Source organism: Bos grunniens, chromosome 15 (genome assembly GCF_055505025.1).
Source record: "Bos grunniens cultivar Pamir isolate PY7600 chromosome 15, Bosgru_T2T1.0, whole genome shotgun sequence".
NCBI lineage: Eukaryota > Metazoa > Chordata > Mammalia > Artiodactyla > Bovidae > Bos > Bos grunniens.
The window spans coordinates 80,898,782-80,923,047 of NC_141179.1; the positions used below are offsets into that span (position 1 = coordinate 80,898,782).

At 39.2% G+C, this 24,266-nt stretch overlaps 1 protein-coding gene and 2 pseudogenes across 1 annotated transcript; all 3 read right to left on the reverse strand.

The window, feature by feature from the left end:
• Positions 1-203: 203 nt before the first annotated feature.
• LOC147358741 (olfactory receptor 5G9-like) lies at positions 204-1,103 on the reverse strand (annotated as a pseudogene).
• A 13,416-nt stretch (positions 1,104-14,519) lies between these two features.
• LOC147358742 (olfactory receptor 5G9-like) lies at positions 14,520-15,436 on the reverse strand. Its single transcript, XM_086338704.1, has one exon. It carries the CDS (start codon positions 15,348-15,350, stop codon positions 14,520-14,522), a length of 831 nt encoding a protein of 276 aa, XP_086194830.1. The 5' UTR covers positions 15,351-15,436.
• Positions 15,437-19,608: 4,172 nt separating this feature from the next.
• LOC147358743 (olfactory receptor 5G25-like) lies at positions 19,609-20,524 on the reverse strand (annotated as a pseudogene).
• Positions 20,525-24,266: the final 3,742 nt, after the last annotated feature.

Consider the following 24,266-nt stretch of genomic DNA (forward strand, 5'->3'; position numbering starts at 1 on the left):
CTATAACTTTGGCTTATTATACAGAAAAGATCAAGGCTTAAGGAATCCACGTTGATTGACAAGATGAATGAATAATTGGATGGATGAATGGATAAAGGGGTACCACTGCATCCCCAAATACTTGCAAGAGGCCTGGAACCTTAGGAATCCACACAGTCTGTCATTTTTAGCTTTTTCCTCCAATTTCCATTCTAGATAAGAATTTATGCCCTAGAAAACATCCTTTTCAACACGGCCCTATGGATGGTATCTTTGACCTCCTTATTCCTCAAGCTATAGGTAAATGGGTTCAACATGGGGATGCCTGCAGTATAAACCACAGACACCACTTTGTCAAGACCCAGGGAGACACAGGCACTAGGCTGGACATAAATAAAAAGAAGAGGGCCATACAAGATAGATACGGCTGTCTGGTGCGCAGAGCAGGTAGACGAGGTTTCACGTCTCCCATCAGCAGAGCGGATCTTCAGGGTGGGGATGAGGATGTCTGTGGAGGAGCCCAGGACAGTCAGGCCACTGAAGACGACCATAGCTCCAGCCACAACAAAAACCACCCACTTGCTGAGACTGGTGTCGGCACACAAGGGAAAGCAGAAGGGGCAAGTCACAGAAGAAGCGAGGGATGACATGGAGCTGCAGAAAGGAAGGCCAAAAGCATCATGTGTGCGTCATGGGGTTCACGAACCCAGTGACATAGGGACCCACCACCAGCTGGACTCAGAGTCTCTGGGACATGGTGACGTAATACCACAGTGGGTTTCAAATGGCGCCACAGCGGCCATAGGCCACGGACGCCAGAGAAAACACTCTGCTGGGACGAAGAACCCAAAGCACCCCTGTCGCAAAGCACAGCCCCGGGAAGTCAGAGAGAATCTTGGGGCTCACGACCAAAGAGAAGCACATGTCCACAAAAGACAAGTGACTGAGGAAAAAGTACATGGGGTGCAAAGGCGGGAATCCATGTGTATCAGAATAATCACACCCAAGTATCCTGTTAGGTTGATGAGGTAGAAACTCAGAAAGAGCAGGAAAAGGCAGACCTGCAATTGAGGGCTGAAATTCAAATCTCTGAAGATGAACTCTATGACCCTCATGTCGCTTTCATTAGCCGGGGACAGACTCTGGATTCCGCTGGAGAAGAGAAGAGAAATTTGGTAAACATGTCTTCAAAAAGGGGACACAGGAAAAAATAAACTAGTCCCTAGGAGAGTATACGACTTTTAGGTGCATGCCGTGGCTAAGGAAACAATAGTGAAATAGAGACCAGAGCAAAGGATCAGATTTGAAGCTATAATATTACAAGGCTCCATAGGAATCCATCAATATATGGGTGAGAAAACCACAGCTTAGAAACTCAAATTCCCATAACCAATAGCAGAGAAAATTCCAGAATAACTTTCCAGTAATTTTAACTTCAGTGAAGTTTACCTGAGTTCACCAGGTGGGTACAGGCCTGGTGAAGTGATGTAGGAGAGTGAAATGAAACAAGCAGAGAAGAATGAGCCGCTGCTCAGTTTCAGGCCACGTGCTGTGCACTTTGGGATTACAACTTAAGCCTTAGTGCACACTCTGCAAGTGCTCTGACCCTAGGAAAGTTACTTTTCTTCACCTGTGAAATAGGAGTAATAATAGTAACACCTACCTTGTAAATTGCTGTGAGGATTAAATGAGTTAATGCGTGCAAACATTTAACAGAGTCTTACTGAGTTCCTAGTAAGTGCACACTAATTATTGGCATTTGTGCCTTACATATTGTCTTTAACAAGCCTGCAAGCTAAACATCATTATTTCCTTTTACATAGGAGCAAAATAAAAGTTTAACCCGTGTTCCCTATTCTAGTGACTGGCAGAAGTGGGCACTGAGTATTTACCTGTCAAAACAGACTGTAAGATTTCTTTTTTCACACTGTAACAGTGTTTCCTGTGTCTTCATAAATCCTTTCATCTTAAAGAGATTAAACATTGTACATTGCAATAGGAGTACACAATAATGCATTTTGGCTTCCTATTTTTTTGAGGTTATAGCCAATGGTCATTAGTGGGAAGCCCATAGGATAATAGAATGCTGAGTTGAAGCATCACTTTATGGAAACAATACATGGAAGAAACCATGAGAAAAGCCTGAAGTAGCCCACCTCTATATCCTCTATGTATTCTTTTTTCATGCACTATAAGAATGGCCTTGGTTAAGTCAACTGATCTCCTTGAACCTGAGTTGTTCAATCATTCATTGTTGGCCATGCTGGGATTTCATGGCTGAGCGGCTTTTTCCCTGGGTGCGGCAAGTGGAGGCTCCTCTCTAGTTGCGGTGCTCAGGCTTCTCATTGTGGTCCTTCTCCTGTTGTTAAGCACCAGCTCTAGGGTGCTCGGGCCTCGACAGTTGCAGCGTGTGGACTCCACCATGAGCTCAATAGTTGTGGAGCACCCACTAAGCTGATCCACAGCAAGTTAGATCTTCCCAGGTCAGAGATCAAACCCATGACTCCTGCATTGGCAGACTGATTCTTTACCATTGAGCAACAAAACAAGCCCTTGCCCAGGCCTTCTGCATGACATTTTAATTTCTCAGTTTTTCAATGTGGCTTGATGCCTAAAATAGATTACTGTGCTCCAACAGGTGAGACCACGCAGGATGAGGAATACAGGTCTCCCTGGGGTTCAGAGCACTTAGGATAACAACAACACAGCCCACAATAATTCTTTCAGCAAGGAGAAAGGAAATCACCCAGATGGCTCAGACTGGAATTTGAATTGAATTCAGGGCTTTTCTTTTCCCCTTTTCCTCCTCTCTGACCCATTTTATACTCATGTTATAATATTTTGATCCAGTTGCAGAATCTAAACTTTTCTCTACCTAGGTTATCTCTTCTTAGATCTTCCTTAACCATCCATCAAAGACAAGGATAATGCCATTGTGGCCATGAATCAAATATAAAATTTATTTTCAATTTACTTTATTTATGTTCTCCTGAACTTGCTAAAAATCAGGTAGGAAAAGGAACAGATAATGATTTAGAAGTTCTTAACGTTTCAATGGGGTCCCTCTTGTTTAAAGATGACAAGAAGAACTAAAGTAAAAACAAACCAAGTTGGTTAGCTTTCATCTCTTCCCTTACCTTCACACATAGAATGGGTCCAAATTTTCCACAGTCATTTGATTTTACTTTTTACTTTCTTCCAGAAAGAAAGTGTGGAAGACTCCACTGTGACACATACAGAGTCTTAGACAACTAGCTGAAAGTCCCCTGAATTAGTTGCGTCATTTTCTGCTTGTTCTTATGGAAGATGTCCTGTCCCAAAGTGTACTGTATCTTGGGAAAGAACAGTTAAGGGAAAGTGCAATTAAAATTCTGCTCCATAACCTCAGTCAGTCCAATGAGATCTATTTTCTGATAATTTTATATTTGTTTCTAACTGGATATAGGCTCTCCATTTTCTCTAGTTTCAAGATACACAGGAAATTCTATGGAATCCTTTGTAAATTAAAGTAGTAGAGGGGACTTCTCTGGTATCCAGTGGTATCCGGTATCCAGACCTTGTCTTCTGATGCAGGAGGTATCCCTGGTCGGGGAGCTAAGATCCCTTGTGCTTTGTGGCCAAAAAATAAAAAAATAACGTAAAATAGAAGCAGTATTGTAACAAACTCAATAAAGACTTTAAAAATGATCCATACCCAAAAAAAAAAAAAAAAATCTTAAAAAATAATGAAGGAAATGTGAACAAGCTTTTATTGTGATTGATAAGCTGATGCTGCCACCTCGTGGCAACGTTTAACACCACCTTGAAAAGGAACTATAACAATGTTACTTCACTAAGAACCTTGCCTACACTTTATTTGAACACACCCTATATTCAATATAGGGGCAATATAGCAGAAAGTGGACTTCCCTGGTGGCTCAGACTGTAAGGAATCTGCCTGCAATGCCAGAGATGCAGATTCAATCCCTGGGCCAGGAAGTTCCTCTGGAGAAGGGAATGACCACCCACCTCAGTACTCTTGCCTGGAGAATTCCATGGACAGAGGAGCCTGGGGGCTACAGTCCATGAGTCGCAAAGAGTCAGACACAATTGAGCGACTAAAGCTTTCTATATGCACTGAAGCTTCCCTGGTGGCTCAAAAATAAAAAGTCTGCGGGCAATGCAGGAGACACAGGTCCCATCCTGGGGTTGGAAAGATCCCCTGGAGAAGGAAATGGCAGCCCACTCCAGTATTTTTGCCTGGAGAATTCCATGGCAGAGGAGCCTGGTGGGCTATAGTCCATAGGGTCACAGAGTCAGACACGACTGAGTGATTATCACTTTCACCTCACTGTATTCACTGAGACCCTGTTAAATAGGAGATGAATAAAAAGGTAGAGGGGAATCTTTCATTAAGAATGTGAAATAGTGCATCTCATGGTACTGAAGGTACAACAAATTTTAACAAACTTTGACCCTCTTGTTTTCAAGTAATTTTGTAAAGTAATCAGCCTCTATAAATAAATTTAATTTTAAAAAATGTAAAAAAATTAAAATTGGGTTTATAACAGTTTAGAAAATAAGGTCATTTTGAGGGAATCTTAATTAATATGATGTTGGAGCAGGACTAGTAGGAGTCTTAGAAGTTAATGTTTTGTCGCATTCCTTTCAAAATACCTTGAGATAGATTTGTTGTTGTTGTTTAGTCACTAAGTTGTGTCAGATTCTTTGCAACTCCATGGACTGTAGCCCGCTGGGCTCCTCTGTCCGTGGAATTTCCCACGCAAGAATTCTGGAGTGGGTTGTCATTTCCTTCTTCAAGGCATCTTTCTGATTCCTGAATCGAATCTATGTCTCCTGCATTGACAGGTGGATTCTTTACTGCTGAGCCACTGGGGAAGCCTAAGATAGAGTTAACAAATTTCTAGTGAATAAACTACTTGAGAGTCATATATTTTCCTAGACCCTGACGATAAAGAAGTAGTGTTTCTCCAGGACATTCGATAAATAAGAATTCCTCTTTTCCTGGGCTACTAAAACTTTATAAAGTTAATTAGGAACAGATATTGTCTTATGCCTATAAAGATGATAATATGGAATTTTTATTAACTTGAAGAGTATTGTACACCCATGGCTGATTCATGTGAATGTATGGCAAAAGCCACTACAATACTGTAAAGTAATTAGCCTCCAATTACAATAAATTAATTTGCAAAAATAAAAAAATTTAAAAATTATCTTACTTAAGTATAAAAAAAGAAAGCTATTGCATTTACTTTGCAAATCAAATTTAAAAATCAACAAAACCTACAGTCAATACTGCTATAAATATGTTTTTATATAAAAAAGAATATTGATAATAAAAATAGTAAAATCTCACTTACAATCTTCTGAGCACTTTTTTATGATCTCTTACTTATTTTTATATTCATACAGTGCCTCACATAATGTTATCCCCATTTAATAGATGAGCAAAATAAATTGTTTGTTTAAATTATCTGTAATACCAAATACTGCTTCTTATTTTAAATTTTTCATTATGTAGTCTCACTTGCATAACCTAAAATTAATTGGGACATTCCCATTTAACTTCTCTCTTTCTGCCTCTGTCTCTGCCTCTCTGCCTCTCTCACACACACAAAAATCTAAGCACATTAAAAATGAGGGGTTTTTTTTTTTTTTTCAGAGTGTTTCTCACATTGCTCTGGCATAGGAAATTGTGAAAATGGTGTCTTTCTCTCACCAAAATATCTTCTTTAAACCTTTCTCTATCTTTCCTCAAAGTTTCATTTCAAATGTGTTTATCTGTCTGACCAGATCTCTCTTTTTCCTTCTTTGGCAACAGAATTACTCTTTTATTATAAATAATTTGTCCATCCTAGACCTGGTAGGGCTGTCAATCATGAGACCCTGCCTCTCCCGAATCACTGACATAAGCACTTGTTCCAGCAGAGAAAACCAGTGAGGAAACCCCAACATTCTGGACAGAGCCACCAGATTACTAAGCACGAGTTGGGTCAAAATCAGCATTTGTTTCTCTTGAATGGTGTCAACTGGAGAGAGAGACAGTAAATAGAAACTATTTCTTTACTGTCTTCTCTGAATATTACTATATTTTAATGCTGCTGCTGCTGCTAAGTTGCTTCAGTCGTGTCCGACTCTGTGCAACCCCATAGACGGCAGCCCACCAAGCTCCTCTGTCCATGGGATTCTCCAGGCAAGAACACTGGAGTGGGTTGCCATTTACTCCTCCAATGCATGAAAGTGAGAAGTCAAAGGGAAGTCACTCAGTCGTGTCCGACTCTTAGCGACCCCATGGACTGCAGCCTACCAGGCTCCTCCGTCCATGGGATTTTCCAGGCAAGAGTACTGGAGTGGGGTGCCAATGCCTTCTCCAATATTTTAATGCACTAAACCTAAAAACCAAGTCAACAGTCAACCAAAGTATGGTACAGATATGCTGTTTCCACCTTCTGCCTCCAAAATAGGCATCTGGGTTAATTTGAATTAGGATTGCCTATTCCTATGATGGAGAAGGCAATGGCACCCCACTCCAGTACTATTGCCTGGAAAATCCCTTGGGCACAGGAGCCTGGTAGGCTGCAGTCCATGGGGTCACTGAGAGTCGGACACGACTGAGCAACTTCACTTTCACTTTTCACTTCCATGCACTGGAGAAGGAAATGGCAACCCACTCCAGTGTTCTAGCCTTGAGAATCCCAGGAATGGGGGAGCCTGATGGGCTGCCATCTATGGGGTCGCACAGAGTCAGACACGACTGAAGAGACTTAGCAGCAGCAGCAACATTCCTATGATATAAAACTCAAAATAAGTGATTTTTTTAAAGTATTTAAAAGAATTTGTTTTTGCCACAATACAGGACTAATACAGTTGTACAAAGTATCAGGGATACGAATGCTTCCTCATGGTCCAAAATGATTGCTCAAGTTCCAGCCATCAAAGCTGCATTCCAGGTCGCACAAGGGAGCTAGCTGAGAAGAAAGGCACTCTCTGAAAGTATAAGAAGACTTCCTATAGGTGCCTCACAAATCTTCCACTTACCCATCAGGACTTAGTAACATGTCAACACCCAATTACAAAGGACGATGAGAAATGCAGTCTTTTATACTGGCTTCCCAGGTAGCACTGGTGGTAAAAAACCCACTTGTCAGTGCAGGAGACATAAGATATGCGGGTTCAATCCCTGGGTCCAGGAGATCCCCTGGAGAAGGAAATAGTAACCCACTCCAGTGTTCTTGCCTGGAGAATCCCACGGACAGAGAAGAGTCAGACACAATGAAAGCAACTTAGCACTCATGCATACAGGTTTCAATGTACCAACCAAACACAGGTCATCTGTTAAAGATGGGCAGAATGAAATACTGATGTTTCTTCAGTAGTTTCTGCCACAGAAGTATATGGGGTCCGTTTGACTTCTCCTCATCTGTTATTTTTCCTCAGTGATCTGACTATGATGATGGCATTAATACAATAGCTAGAAGTATAAGCTTTACTGTCTGAGGATCTGAGTTGGAACCCCCAACCCCACTACAAACCAGCTGCATGATTCTGCCTCCACTGCAAGATATACTCCACCTCTTTATGCTTTTCTTTCATAATAATACTGGTCACAGTTTGATTTGTCTTTATTTGCAAGCCTCTCTCCTCTCAATGCGTTACTCCCCTGGTGGCTCAGAGGTTAAAGCGTCTGCCTGCAATGCGGGAGACCTGGGTTAGATCCCTGGGTAGGGAAGATCCCCTGGAGAAGGAAATGGCAACCCACTCCAGTATTCTTGCCTGGAGAATCCCATGGAAGGAGGAGCCTGGTGGGCTACAGTCCATGGGGTCGCAAAGAGTCAGATACAACTGAGCGACTTCACTTTCTTTCTTTCTTTCTCCTCTCAATGGAATGTAAGCTCCATGTAGGAAGGGTCTTTGCTTGTGTGGCTCACAGATAAATCCTCAGAACCTGGGATACTGCCTACTAAGCATCATGTTATTATAAGTCATCACAAGTGTATTTGTTAATTGTATAAATTATTTTGGCAATTAAAACTCCTGTTGAGAAGAATATTTAATAAGTATAGTCCAATTAAAAATATTTAGGATATATAATTTAAATAGGCAAAATAATATTCCATAAGAAATCTTTTCAAATATTACATGTACATACACAGAAAAATCCTAGAAGAATATAAACAAATGATTTAACACAAATGTTCTGTACAGACCAACCATATTATATAAGGACTTTTGTTTTTTAATATCCCATTAGCTCACAAAATAAATTGTATGCATTGATGTATTGCTGAGTTCTACATATACTATACAAATACACACGTACAAGAAATAACTTAAATAAACATATGAAAATAGCTGCAGTTTGTATATGTGACTAGTACAACTACATGTGATTTGTGTCTCTTTCGTGTTCTGTTTTCCAAATATTCTAGAGTGATTTAAGTATCAGCTCCAGAAGTGTCTTTTATTATACTTCCTAGGCAACAACAAAAATATTTTTAAACTTTAGTCACATATATTTTATATTCTTATTAGTTTTTTGTTGGATTTTTACACTAAATTGTATAATAACCCAAGAAAGTTGAAATATCCTCTCAATTAAAAAAAAATTGCCCATTTTTAAAGAGTGGTAAAAACCATGGTCCAAGAAAGTAATTTATGGAATCTCCAGGATGGTCAAAACCTCTTGTCACACTCAAAGGGACCTTTTGTGAAGGATACAGACAAATCTACTCTCCATCAGCATCAGGATATCTGACTTCAACCCCATCATGTTTGGCTTTGAAATGGTTCAAGTGAGATTTGGGGACGGTGTGGTCATGGACCCATAACCCTGAGTTTAGATGGGAGCCACTTTCAGCTAGATGGAAGGTCCACTCTTTGAATGAGCTCCACTTAAAGCCTCCACAGACTTGACAAAGTAGAACGTCTACTCGGATAATCCGTGTGTTTCACGGAATTTTCAAACACCTGAAGAAGACCCGATTCATGTTGATGTATGGCAAAACCAATACAATATTGTAAAGTAATTAACCTCCAATTAAAATAAATAAATTTATATTAAAAAAAAGAAGACCCGAGAGCCCCTAATCCTTTCTAAAGTTTGGATTCTGCATCAAGAGATATTCAGATGCTCAGGGACTTATAGTAAACACTGTATCCTCTTTCCTGATCAATTACTCTTTCTTAAATTGTTTATAAATCTTTCCTTCTTTGATTGAAACATAAAATAAGGTATAGTTTGCCCTGATGGAGTCTTCAGAAATGAGATGAACAAATTCTAAGCCTATAGGACTACACTGTTCCTAGCATCACTTTATCTCCCCAGAGATGCAAGAGTCAGTCTTTCTAGAGGAGGAGGATGAACTGTGGTTTGCATCAATTACTGCTGAGATTCAGAGTGGTCACTGGATGACCGTGAATGAATTCTCTGGCTTTTTTCTTATGTAGCTATCCTCCCAGATTGTTTCAAAGGGGCCCAGAGTCATCTCACTTGGCCTAGGGGAAACATGTGAGTAATGAAGCTCCCTGTAGCCTTAGGCTCACCCAGAACTACCTGGACCCAAATAACTCAGGTGTAGTAGGTTTTTGTATTCTTGCCACCTCTTCTTACTATCTTCTGCTTCTGTTAGGTCCATACCATTTCTGTCCTTTACTGAGCCCATTTTTGCATGAAATGTTCCCTTGATATCTCTAATTTTCTTGAAGAGATTTATAATCTTTCCCATCCTATTCTTTTCCTCTATTTCTTTCAACTGATCACTGAAGAAGGCTTTATCTCTCCTTGCTATTCTTTGGAATTCAGCATTCAAATGGGTATATCTTTCCTTTTCTCCTTTGCTTTTGGCTTCTCTTCTTTTCACACCTATTTGTAAGACCTCCCCAGACAGCCATTTTACTCTTTTGTATTTCTTTTTCTTGGGGATGATCTTGATTCCTGTCTCCTGTACAATGTCATGAACCTCTGTCCACAGTTCATCAAGCACTCTGTCTATCAGATCTAGTCCCTTAAATCTATTTCTCATTTCCACTGTATAGTCACAAGGGATTTGATTTAGGTCATACCTGAATGTTCTAGTGGTTTTCCCTACTTTCTTCAATTTAAGTCTGAATTTGGCAATAAGGAGTTCATGATCTGAGCCATAGTCAGCTCCTGGTCTTGTTTTTGCTGACTGTATAGAGCTTCTCCATCTTTGGCTACAAAGAATATAATCAATCTGATTTCAGTGTTGACCATCTGGTGATGTCCATGTGTAGAGTCTTCTCTTGTGTTGTTGGAAGAGGGTGTTTGCTATGACCAGTGCGTTCTCTTGGCAGAACTCTATTAGTCTTTGTCCTGCTTCATTCTGTACTCCAAGGCCAAATTTGCCTGTTACTCCAGGTGTTTCTTGACTTCTTACTTTTGCATTCCAGTGCCCTATAATGAAAAGGACATCTTTGTTGGGTGTTAGTTCTAAAAGGTCTTGTAGGTCTTCATAGAACCATTCAACTTCAGCTTCTTCAGCATTACTGGTTGGGGCATAGACTTGGATTACTGTGATATTGAATAGTTTGCCTTGGAAATGAACAGAGATCATTCTGTCGTTTTTCAGATTGCATCCAAGTACTGCATTGTGGACTGTTTTGTTGACTATGATGGCTACTCCATTTCTTCTAAGGGATTCCTGCCCACAGTAGTAGGTATAATGGTCATCTGAGTTAAATTCACCCATTCCAGTCCATTTTAGTTCGCTGATTCCTAGAATGTCAATGTTCTCTCTTTCCATCTCCTGTTTGACCACTTCCAATTTGCCTTGATTCATGGACCTAACATTCCAGGTTCCTATGCAATATGGCTCTTTACAGCATTGGACCTTGCTTCTATCACCAGTCACATCCACAACTGGGTATTGTTTTTGCTTTGGCTCCATGTCTTAATTCTTTCTGGAGTTATTTCTCCACTGATCTCCAGTAGCATATTGGGCACCTACTGACCCTGGGAGTTCCTTTTTCAGTATCCTATCATTTTGCCTTTTCATGCTGTTCATGGGGTTCTCAAGGCAAGAATACTGAAGTGGTTTGCCATTCCCTTCTCCAGTGGACCACATTCTGTCAGACCTCTCCAACATGACCCATCCACCGTGGGTGGCCCAACAGGCATGGCTTAGTTTCATTGAGTTAGACAAGCTGTGGTCCGTGTGATCAGATTGGCCTGTTGTCTGTGATTATGGTTTCAGTGTGTCTGCCCTCTGAGGCCCTCTCTCAGTGCCTACCGTTTTACTGGGGTTTCTCTTTCCTTGGACGCGGTTTTTGGTCTCTGGGTGACTTTTTTAATGTTGCCATATATATCTTCTAATCCAAAATCATAGGTTAATTAGATCACATTTGTGACAGTATAACATCAAAATTAGTATTAGAAATTCAACTGTCAAAAAACTTATTAGAGGTTGGGACAGGAAAAAACAAGGGAATGCTCTAGAAATTTTCTTTGTTGCAGAGATCTAATAACGGTATTTTAAGTAATTGTGTATGTGGTTCAGAGGGCTTCCCAGATGGTGCTATTGGTAAAGAACCCACCTGCCAGTGCAGGAGACATAAAAGATATGGGTTCTTTCACCGGGTGGGGAAGATCCCCTGGAGTGGGACATGGCAACCCACTCCAGTATTCATGCCTAGAGAATCCCATTGACAGAGGAGCCTGGTGAGCTACAGTCCATAGAGTCACAAATAGTCAGACAAGATTGAAGCAATGTAGCACTCTTGCTTGTGGTTCAAAGTCAAGATGAAGAGCAATCTCTTGGCAGCAGGATTTGATGCGCTGAGTATGGGGTTTGAACTTTATTCTTTTCCTGGGAAACTGAGAAGCAATCATGGCATCCAAATGACAGGAATGTAAATTCTGATCAAGCGGCCTCTCCTTTTCCCATTCATTCAGAAGTCTTGCTAAGTGGCATAGAATCATAGGAACATTCCCAGTTCATTTGATTTTCATAGAAGCTCTTTTTCCCCCCATATCCTGTATTGGATATGAATTTAGATCTTAAGGGGGAAAAATCTTCTTTTTTCTAAATACTCTTTTTGTTGATGAGACCTTAGTGTTAAAGGCTTCACTCCTTTAGAGAAAGTCAGGAGAACTTGGAAGACTAAGTCATAGATAAAGAAGCGATTCTCATTCAGTGTAGAGATCACGCAGGGTAAAAGCAAGGGTGAAAGTCTGTGTCCTCCAGCAGCTGAGTGAATTCTCACAATGGCCATAAGGAGGTAAACAGAGGGTACATGGACTGTAGCCCACCAGGCTCCTCTGTCCATGGGATTTTCCAGACAAGAATACTGGAGTGGGTTGATATTTCCTTCCCCAGGGTATCTTCAGGACCCAGGGTTGGAACCAGGGGCTCCTGCATTGCAGGCAGATTCTTTACCATCTGAGCCACCAGGAAAGCCCCCTTTTGACTTTCTTCCCCATGCAGGTGGCTAGACCATACCTATAACTCCAGACACAAACAGTAACAACCTGGATGTTGGGAACAGAGGATCTCATTATGTTATGTTATTCTATAAATATAAACATTCCATAAAAAATATTTTTGAGTAAAAATACATTGGATGGAGTGTCAGAGCATTTGATGGCAAACAGTAGGGCATGTCTTAGAAATGACCTGGAGAATAATTGGAAATCAACAGTTGTCATGAGCTATAATGGTGTCCACAAACCCAAGGGCAGAAACCCTCTCCACCACCTTAACACATCATCTGTGTGGCTCAGCAAATAAAAAGAGCTCTGGTTTCCAGAAGATACTTAGATGCCATAGATGTTTAGAGGAACCACTTACCATCTGCAAGAACCCCAAGAACCTCTGCTCTAAGCACAGATCAGAACAGTGGTAATTTTCTTTCCATCAAGAGAAAGAAAAGTCACCTCACTTCACTATTAGCAGCAAACACATACACATCTGAAATGGTTCATCCCAGCCTCCATCTAATTAATTGTTTCTACAATAAATAAATAATAGAAATTAAATGGAGGAAATTTCTGAGCTAACATCCTGATCCTTTTAATAGCCTCCTACTAGCACTATTTCTATCTCTCTGACTATTTAGCACATGCCTCATTCCTGCAGAGACAACAGCTTCATTGAATGCAGACTATTATTCCTAGCCTGTACACTGGCTCCACGTCTTCATATCCAGTTGATTCCATAGTCTGCTTACTTCCCTTGAACCCAAGTCATTCCATGCCCAGTCCAGTCCCTGTAATGTGCTATTCTTAGTATAGTTGCAATATTCAAAGCAGGTACAACGACTTCTGGAGTGAGGAAGAAGGATTGTGACACTATCCTTTCATCAATACTGCCTGAGAAATCATTTGCTTATCCAACAACTGCATCAAGATATTTATCCGGGCAGGGGTTTGAGCTAGATTCTACACCCTAGTTATTTCCTACATCACTACTCAAGCATATCTGTTTTTTGTTCTGTTTTTTTCCTCTACTTATATGTGGATCTCTGTATAGCCTAGAGATAAATTTTACATTTTAGATCACCAATAGCTATCAGGGCTAAAGGTAGATGTTGTTAGAATTTAGTTTATACCAAATGGATGCTTTTCAAAAATCACTTAACTTTTATGAAAATGATTGCAGTTCATATAATTCCTCTTTGGATTCTTCTGAGGTTGAGGGGAGCACAAAGGTGTTGAAATATTTTTTATCTTCATTCTATTGTATTTTTTTAATTTTAAAAGAATAAGAGAAAAATACTAACAAGACAATAAGAAATAAATTTTCTGCATTTTAATTACCAATAACTTCTCAGCTCATTGTTTCTGATTTTTCAGAAGTTTTCTCATTTTTTTCATTCACTTCTTTGTAATTTATTTCTACTTTCTGTAGTAAGCTATCTCTATCTTTATTTGAAAGAACTAGGGAAAACTGAATATTAATACTAACATAATAGTTGGAAAACTAAAGAGGTTTTCTTTTTTTTTTTTTTTTTTTGGTTAACATTTTTCTTCACTTGCTTAGCTGCATTTTCATCTTCAGTGATCATGATATTGTATTTTTGGAAGGTAAGAATTAAGAAAATAAGCATAACAGATATTAAAAATAATGTATGGAGCATTATTTACTTTTTAAAGTCATATGTAAGAGAAGTAAATGTTCTGTTTGATATTTTCAACTCTACATGTAAGGATAGGGGTAATGTTTGTTGTTCCAAAGAAACTCACCTCATCTGGACATTTCTGTTGGTCCAACTAGTGTGAAAGTATTAGTAACTAGGTTTCTTCAACATTTATTAGATTCAATCATATTCTCAGTAATGAAGATGTTTGAGGAGAAGGAATTGCTCTGAGTCTGGGTGACTGGAGATTTTTATCACTAATAGGGACATGATGAAATGGAGCTTTTTTAAAAAAGGTTTTAAAATAAAAATCATGTAGAAGAATGGAAGGATAGCACCCCCCAAATTCTTCAAATTTTTTAGCATCTTTGGATGATGGTCAGATAGTCTAGCCATGTCTGGAAGCTTTACTTTTTAATCTATTTTCTGTTTTAGATGGAAATTTAACTTTTGAGGCAAAACTTTCTCCTGGCGATGGTCCTGCACATAGCAGCTTTCACTTCTTTATTTCTCAAGCTGTAGATGAGAGGATTCAACATGGGAATCACTGCTGTGTAGAACACTGCCACCACTTTATTGAGATCCAGAGAAAAAACTGCGCCTGGCCTCACGTAGGTAAAGAAGAGAGTCCCATACAAGATGGAGACAGCTGTGAGATGGGAAGAGCATGTGGAAAAGGCTCTGTGCCTCCCATGAGCAGAGCGGATGCTCAGGATAGAGATGAGGATGTAACAATAGGAGATTAATATAGTCAGGCTGCTGACGACCAGTACAGTTCCAGCCACGATGAAAACTAGCAATTTATTGATCCACGTGTCAGCACATACCAGAGATAGAAGCGGGGACATGTCACAGAAGAAGTGATTGATAATGTTGGAACCACAAAAGGGAAGTCGGAAAGCAGCTGTTGTGTGGGTCATGGTGTTCAGAAATCCAACAGCGTAGGGTCCGACCACCAGCTGTATGCAGAGTCTGTGGGACATGACGACGGAATACAGCAATGGGTTACAGATGGCCATGTAGCGGTCATAAGCCATGGACGCCAGGAGAAGGCACTCGATGGCCACAAAGAACCCAAAGAACCACTGCTGCAAGGCGCAGCCCAGGAAAGAAATGGCTTTCCTTTCAGTGAAGAAGTCTCTGAGCATCTTGGGGCCAACCACGGATGAAAAGCAGACATCCGCAAAGGACAGGTGACTGAGAAAAAAGTACATCGGTGTGTGCAGGCGGGAATCTATCCGGATGAGGATAATCATGCCCAGGTTTCCTGTCATGGTGACAAGGTAAAAAAGAAGGAAGAGCAAGAAGAGGAAGCCTTGCACATGCGGATGGTACTTTTAGCCTGTGAAAATAAACTCTGTGATCCTTGTATAGTTTTCACCAGCCATTGGTTAGCTCAGTCACTAGAGTGAGGGAAAAAAACAAGAAATTTATTGTGCACAAAACTTTAAATTACTTAGAAGCATAACATTATCCATAAGAAAAGAAATTGCAGGTTTTCAGTTTGGGAACGTTGGCATACAAAAGCTAGAATGAAACGCCAGCAAATCAAATACAGTTCTAAAGAGTAATATGGCTTAAACGTTTTAGAGAGAAAATTAGGGTTTAACTAGGAGTTTGTTCGACATTAGAAAACCTATAAAATATTTTGAATGTTAGTCAATCTTATTTCCCCATAAATCCATTTAACTCATCTTGAACTTTTGAAGATATAGAGAATCAGAAATAGGTTTAAAAAGTGAGTTAAACTTACATGGCAATGAGTTCCTTTCTTCTTTAGAAAATTAACATTGAAGTACAAACTGTGCTCTTTTTTCAGCATGCCTTTCATCTTCCCACCCAGACCTGTGCCTTTGCACAGAGAGGAAGTCCGACTGTCTAGCAGTCACTTGGTCGTATTCTTAGATTTTCCCCCAAGGAAATAGGAAGATTCCACTCTGAAAAAAAAAAAAAAAATCTCCACATGAATTAAGGTTTTCAGAAGTAGTTACATCATTTTTTGTTCTGAGAGAATTTGTTTCCCTAAAGTATGCCATACCTTGGGAATTTTATTAAGAGGAAAGTAAGTTAAAATGTTATTGCTGCCTCTAAATGCTTTTAAAAATCCTCTGGGATCAAAATATTTGTTTTCTGTGTTTGAATCCTTTTCTTACCTCCTTCTTTAGCTATTTACAGAGTAAACTTCAGAGTAATGATGACAAAATTTCTGGAACTGTTTATCTAAAGTTCATTATAATAGAGAATTTTCCACAGGATACCTTATTTGACATTGTGATCATTTTAATTAGTGTCTTTTTCCAATACGGACAAAAAAAATCACTGAAAATCAAAATGTGTGAAGAATTTCTACTGTATATACAGATTTTTCCATGAGAAATTGAGAGATGTTTCACTGAAAAAGGCAAATCTAATGCTGCATTGGAACTTTACCGGCCATTTTGCCAATTTCTAGTGAGACTGAGCAACTTTGCAATATTTTCAGGACATTTATATAACCAATAGTTATTCAAGTGTTTGCCCACATTTTTTCACTAGATTGCCTGACTTGTTTAAAAAATATATGGTAATTATTCATGTATTTCAGGTATACCAGCTATATTCACTGTAAATACATCTTTCCTTGGTGTGTCTTACGTGTTTATGCTCTTAAAGGCAAGCCTATGGTCTCAATTTTAATGTGGTTTAGGGAATCAATATTTTCTTTCATGTTTAGTATTTTTGTAGCTTATTTTTTTAATTTGCAACCACATATCACAGAGATCCTCTCCCGTATTATTTTCTAAATGTTTTAATCCCTTCCCTTTCACATCTTGATCTCCAAATCATCTTGAGATGACCTTAGTATGTGCTGTGAAGTAAGGGTAAATGATCACTTTTTTCCCATGCAGATCCCATGGATCCAATACCATTTTTTCAAATCTTTTCTCTCCTCAGTATCAGTCAGTTCAGTTCAGTAGCTCAGTTGTGTCTGATTCTTTGCGACCCCATGAATCGCAGCATGCCAGGCCTCCCTGTCCATCACCAACTCCCGGAGTTCACTCAGACTCATGTCCATCGTCGTCCCCTTCTCCTCCTGCCCCCAATCCCTCCCAGCATCAGAGTCTTTTCCAATGAGTCAACACTTCGCCTGAGGTGGCCAAAGTACTGGAGTTTCAGCTTTAGCATCATTCCTTCCAAAGAACACCCAGGACTGATGTCCTTTAGAATGGACTGATTGGATCTCCTTGCAGGCCAAGGGACTCTCAAGAGTCTTCTCCAACACCACAGTTCAAAAGCATCAATTCTTTGGCACTCAGCTTTCTTCACAGTCCAACTCTCACATCCATACATGACCACAGGAAAAACCATAGCCTTGACTAGACGAACCTTTGTTGGCAAAGTAATGTCTGTGCTTTTCAATATGCTGTCTAGGTTGGTCATAACTTTCCTTCCAAGGAGTAAGCGTCTTTCAATTTCATGGCTGCAGTCACCATATGCAGTGATTTGGGAGCCCCAAAAAATAAAGTCTGACACCTTTTCCACTGTTTCCCCATCTATTTCCCATGAAGTGATGGGACCAGATGCCATGATCTTTGTTTTCTGAATGTTGAGCTTTAAGCCAACTTTTTCACTCTCGTCTTTCACCTTCATCAAGAGGTTTTTTAGTTCTTCTTCACTATCTGCCATAAGGGTGGTGTCATCTGCGTATCTGAGGTTATTGATATTTCTCCTGGCAATCTTGATCCAGCTTGTGCTTCTTCCAGCCCAGCGTTTCTCATGATGTACTCTGCATATAAGTTAAATAAGCAAGGTGACAATATAGAGCCTTGATGTACTCCTTTTCCTATTTGGAACCAGTCTGTTGTTCCATGTCCAGTTCTAACATATACCGCAGTGTAATTAACCAACATAGTCACCAAAACTGGCAGAAAGCATGACAAAAAATACATAAAACAAAAATTCTAGGGTATTACTAACTACTTTTATCCTTCAAAGTTACTGAACTAAAATTAAACGCATTTTTTGTTGTTCTTTAATTTTTTTAATTAAAGTTTAAATACATTTTAAAGAAAGTCTTTAAGGATGACAAAGTGTAGATCTCAATAAGTCTTATACTAGTACAAAAACATCATTTATTCCCCCATTTTTTTGATTTGTTGCCATGTTCCAGAAAACAGAACACAAAAATATGGCTGAAGGAATATTGTAACTGGAGAAAATAAAAGTATGAGACCAAATTATGAAGTCACAGGTAATGCATTGACTCTTCATGGCTGTTGGTGCATTATCTGTAAATATAGAACTAATATCCTGCCTATGTCACAAAGATCAATAAATAATAACAATAATAGCTAATACTTTATTAAAGAACATGGAGATATTCTGTACTTCATATGCACAAAGCATATGATTACAGCAGCAAAATCCCAATAAATTATTACTATGACTAAAGAGTATAGAGGATATAAAAGGCCTTGGGAATAAATGTACACCAAACATGAAGGTAATATTAGAGAGTGCTATGGTTACATAGTTTCTGAATATCTCACTTTTTTCAGGTTTATTGATATATAATTAACATAATATTTTATTAGTCCAAGGTATACACCATAATTATTCAATATTTGTGTATATTGCAAAATGATTACCCCAATTAGCTTATCAATCACCTAACAGAGTTCTGAATTTCATTTCTCATGATGAGAATGATTAAAGGAACAGTCTTTTGGACTCTGTGGGAGAGGGAGAGGGTGGGATGATTTGGGAGAATGGCATTGAAACATGTATAATATCATATATGAAATGAGTCGCCAGTCCAGGTTTGATGCACGATACTGGATGCTTGGGGCTGGTGCACTGGGACGACCCAGAGGGATGGTACGGGGAGGGAGGAGGGAGGAGGGATGAGGATTCAGGATGGGAAACACATGTATACCTGTGGTGGATTCATGTTGATATATGGCAAAACCAATACAATATTGTAAAGTTAAATAATAAAATAAAATTTTAAAAAATCTTCTCTCTCAGCAACTTACAAATATAAAATACAGTGTTGTTAGCTATAGAAACTGTGCTATATTTTACAGCCCCAGAACATATTTATCTTATAATTGAAAGCTTTAAACTTTTGACCTTAATACATTTTTTAACAGTCTATGTTTAAAGAGTCAAGATCAAGATTACAGACGAGAGACCGCGACACACTGTAAGGAAAATGAAAGTACTGCTAAGTCACTGCTATGATTACAACATTTACTCAGGACTTAACAAGGAACTTCTGATATCCTAGTCATAAATTTTTTTATATGAATAAGAATATTTTTAAGTCTTGGGATTCAATAATCTACTCTTTTAAGTTTAAAAGTTCTAAAATCCATCCCTACTGAATCAGAAATGAGAAAAACAAAGTGAGAAAATTATAACCCAAGACATTGTATGACTTGTCAATGACCCAAAATCTCAACATAAAATAAAGATTCTCTATACCCAGCCCATGTGGTTACATCTTGCATTCAGATTACTCTCAATCTATAGTATAAATGGTGTTTCAGTTTATTTACCCATAAGAAACTTCTTCCTTTCTGAATGATTCTTTTACTTCCTTGTTTCTCAGGCTATAGATAAGTGGGTTCAACATGGGAATCACTTTATTAATATCCAAGGAGAAACTGGAACTTGAACATACATAGATGAAGAAGAGTGTCCCATAAAGGATGGAGACAGCAGTCAGGTGTGAAGAGCAGGTGGAGAAGGCTTTCCACCTCCTGTCAGCAGACGGATCCTCAGGACAGTGATGACAACTAAATGTAGGAGACCAAAATGATACGGCCACTGAGTACTCCTGGAGCTCCAGCCAAGAGAAAAGTAAAACTTCATTGACCCGTGTGTCTGCACATGCCACGGAGAGAACATGAAGAAGGTCACAGAAGAAGTGATTGGTGATTTTTGGACCACAGTAAGGCAGGCAAAAGGTGAAGGTTGTGTGGATCATGGTGCTTATAAGGCCCTCGATATAAGGAGCTACCACCAGCTGCCCACAGACTTGCTGAGACATAATTAGTGTATACAACAGGGGCTTACAGATGGCCATATGCCAGTCATATGCCATGGAAGCCAAGAGGAAACACTCAGTCACTACACACTGACCAAAAAAAATAAAAAAATAAAAACCAGATCTGGGCAGCACAATCAAAGAAAGAGATGACTTTTTTCTCCACAAAGATGTCAGTTACCATCTTGGGGCCAGTGACAGAAGAGGAATAGATGTCCACAAAGGACAAGTGGCTGAGAAAAAGGTTCAGGGGGCTGTGCAGGCGAGAATCCATCCAAATGAGAGTGATCATCCCCAAGTTTCCCAGAAAAGTGCAACATAGACCAAGAGAAATATCACAAAAAGAACAACCTGGAGCTGGAGGCGATTTGTCAAGCCCGTGGAAACAAATTCAGTCACCAGAGTTTCATTTTCCATAATCCATTTCTCTGAAAGAGAGAGATCTTTCTTTGGAGTCAATTCATAATTGGGTTTCCTCATTTTAAAAATGAATGAATCTTTTATCTTTTTTACATTTACAGGGTAGATCGAACGACAACACTCCTGACTTCTACCTCTGAGTGGTCATCCATCCACTTATTGTTTGCATGATATTAAGTCACTAAACCTCAATTTCTTCTTGATTAAAACAGAAATTTTTGAAGAGAATCATAGATTTTAGGTGTAGAAGTAGCTTTTGGAGATTATCTAAAGCAATCCTCTAACTGTGCCAGATGACATTTCTAAAAATCCCTGCCTTTGAACCAAGGATATTTTAAGACATGTTTCACAGATAAGGTATCATGTGCATTTGATTAATTCAGGCTGATAGTTCTCACTCTCACCCTAGATAAAGGCTGTAAGAAATATAATTTCCTTGCTAATTTCTTCAGATTCTGGAAAAAAATGTCAGCGTGTTCTCTAAAAGATAACTTCTGAAGTCTAAGAAGGAATGCAAGCTCAGACAAATGAAGTTGGCTTTCAAACAGAGTTCAAAGTCCTCAGCAGTGTCTACTCTGTGATGCCTTCTCCGAAACACCTGTATTCCTCATATTATTAATGCACATGCTGATTACTTTATCAAACTCCATTCTCTTTTCAGCCCATTAGAGAGACTAGTTCGTAAACATTCAATAGGTGCTGAAATCAATTGTGACTTATCAGAATCTTGGAGAGAAAAATAATATCTTAAGCATGAAAATGACACACCTAGGCATTTATCCCCCTAAAAACCTATGCTGACAGAAAAACCCGGACAACTGTATTCATAGAAACATTATTCATAATGTCCAAACACTTGAAATAACAAAAATAATTGAGCAAACTGTGGTATATCCATACCACGGAATACTATTCAGTAATAAAAAGGAGCAAAATATGATACATGCAACAATCTGGCTGAGTATCAATAGTGGAGTTGATAAAATAAAAAACAATTTGAAAAGGCCATGTACTCTATGATTCCTTTTATAAAACATACTCAGATGGCAGAATCTTAGAGATGGAGAAGAGATTGCCTGGGATTAAGAATGTTGGGAAGGTTACCATCTTTCTAAATTCCATATATATATGTGTTAGTATACTGTATTGGCGGAGAAGGCAATGGCACCCCACTCCAGTACTCTTGCCTGGAAAATCCCATGGATGGAAGAACCTGGTAGGCTGCAATCCATGGGGTCGCTAAGAGTCGGATACGACTGAGCAAATTCACTTTCACTTTTCACTTTCATGCACTGGAGAAGGAAATGGCAACCCACTCCAGTGTTCTTGCCTGGAGAATCCCAGGGATGGGGGAGCCTGGTGGGCTGCCGTCTATGGGGTCACACAGAGTCGGACACGACTGAAGTGACTTAGCAGTAGCAGTATGCTGTATTGGTGTTTTTCTTTCTGGCTTACTTCACTCTGTATATTAGGCTCCAGTTTCATCCACCTCATTAGAACTGATTCAAATGTATTCTTTTTAATGGCTGAGTATTACTCCATTGTGTATATGTACCACAGCTTTGTATGCAAGACAGCAAAAGACACACAGATGTATAGAACAGTCTTTTGGACTCTGTGGGAGAGGGAGAGGGTGGGATGATTTGGGACAATGGCATTGAAACATGTATAATATCATGTAAGAAATGAATCGCCAGTCCAGGTTCGATGGATGTACAGGATGCTTGGGGCTGGTGCACTGGGATGACCCAGAGGGATGGTACGGGGAGAGAGGTGGGAGGGGGTTCAGGATGGGGAATGCGTGTACACCCGGGGTGGATTCATGTTGATATATGGCAAAATCAATACAATATTGTAAAGTAATTAGCCTCCAATTAAAATAAATAAATTTCAATTTAAAAAATTAAAAATTAAATTAAAAAAAAAAAGAATGTTGGGAAGGAGGGTGGTGATGTTACTATAAAAGGATAACACACAGGAGATCTTTGTGGAGATGGAATAGTTTTGTATCCTGATTGTGCTGGTGGTTAAATAAATCTACATTGAGTGCTAAAACAATACAGAATTATACACATAACATACCAATGTCAATTTCCTGGTTTTTTTATTGTACTATAGTAGTAAACGGGAGAAGGCAATGGCAACCCACTCCAGTACTCTTGCCTGGAAAATCCCATGGGAGGAGCTTCGTAGGCTGCCGTCCATGGGGTCGCTAAGAGTCTGACATGACTGAGCAGCTTCACTTTCACTTTTCACTTTCATGCATTGGAGAAGGAAATGGCAACCCACTCCAGGTTGGAGAATCCCAGAGATGGGGGAGCCTGGTGGGCTGCCGTCTGTGGGTTCGCACAGAGTCGGACATGACTGAAGTGACTTAGCATAGTAGTAAACTGGGGTAAAACTGAGGGAAAGGTACATGAGACCTCTCTGTACTATCTTTGAAGCTTCCTGTGAATATTTATTTCAAAATAAAAAGGTTTTAGAAAAAAAAAATGAATAGAAAGTTAGAGGAAGGGGAAGTGAGTATAACACCAAAAAGAAAAAGAAAAACTGGAGAAGGGAGGTACGCATTTTGGACATGGAAATAATCATGGTGATGCCAGCAACACAATCACACAGAAATATTAAGTGCAGTGTGTGCAGCAGATGTGTTGACAGAAAACGAATGCCAGTGTTCCCTGGTAAGACACCTTGAAAAGGATTTTACTTAACAGGAAATTAATGAAATAAAAGCAACAGACCTCCTGTGGTCTCAGAGGCAATGGAGCTCAGAGGGAGGAGGGAGAAGGGTTCAGGATGGGGAACACATGTTTACCTGTGGCGGATTCATTTTGATATTTGGCAAAACTAATACAATTTGTAAAGTTTAAAAATAAAATAAAATTTAAAAAAAGAAAAGAAAAGGCCTGGAGGGGTGGAATTTTAGATTAGTCAAAAAATCATACCTAAGTAGTGACATGTTTCTTTGTAAACACAGAACTCATTTCAGGTCATTTATACTTATGTTTGCTCTCACTCAAAGACGGAAACAAAGCATTTTAAGTGTCAAAATAAATTAAGGTGATAAAAAAAATCTATGAAGATGTAACTAGAATATTCTCCTCTGTGATCTCAACCAACTCAAATTACTATGTGAAAACAACAGTTTTTGACAGTCAAAATGCGTATGACTTTATTTTTCCCATCCTTGCCCAGATAAAATTTTCCAGTTCAGAAAACTCATGATCTTTGGATATGAGTAGCATAAGATGTAAGTTAGCTGATCCAGAGGTTTGTTTTCTACATATAATATTCCAGTATATGTAATGTGAAGAAATTAAGACCCAGAGAAACCAACCAAGGTCTCATCATTCTAACATTCTATGAGCCCATATGTCTTAAAGTGCATTCACCATCTGTATGCCAAATACAAAATTCAAACAAAATGTACATTCAAGTTAGGTCATTTAAACCAAAAGACAAAGACGAAACGTTCTATTTCTACCAAATTATCCCTCATAATAAGCTTAAAGATAATGCTTTCCTAAGCTTCTAAACTCATCTTCCACGTCTGGCTTCCTGATGGCACTTTGGGAAATTTCCTAAAAAGGAAACGAAAAAAATGCCCTACTGTGACACCCTAGAGGGGTGGGATGGGGTGGGTGGTAGGAGGAAGGTTCAAAAGGGAAGGGACATATGTATACCTGTGGCTGATTCGTGTTGATGTATGACCGAAACCAACAGAACATTGTAAAGCAAT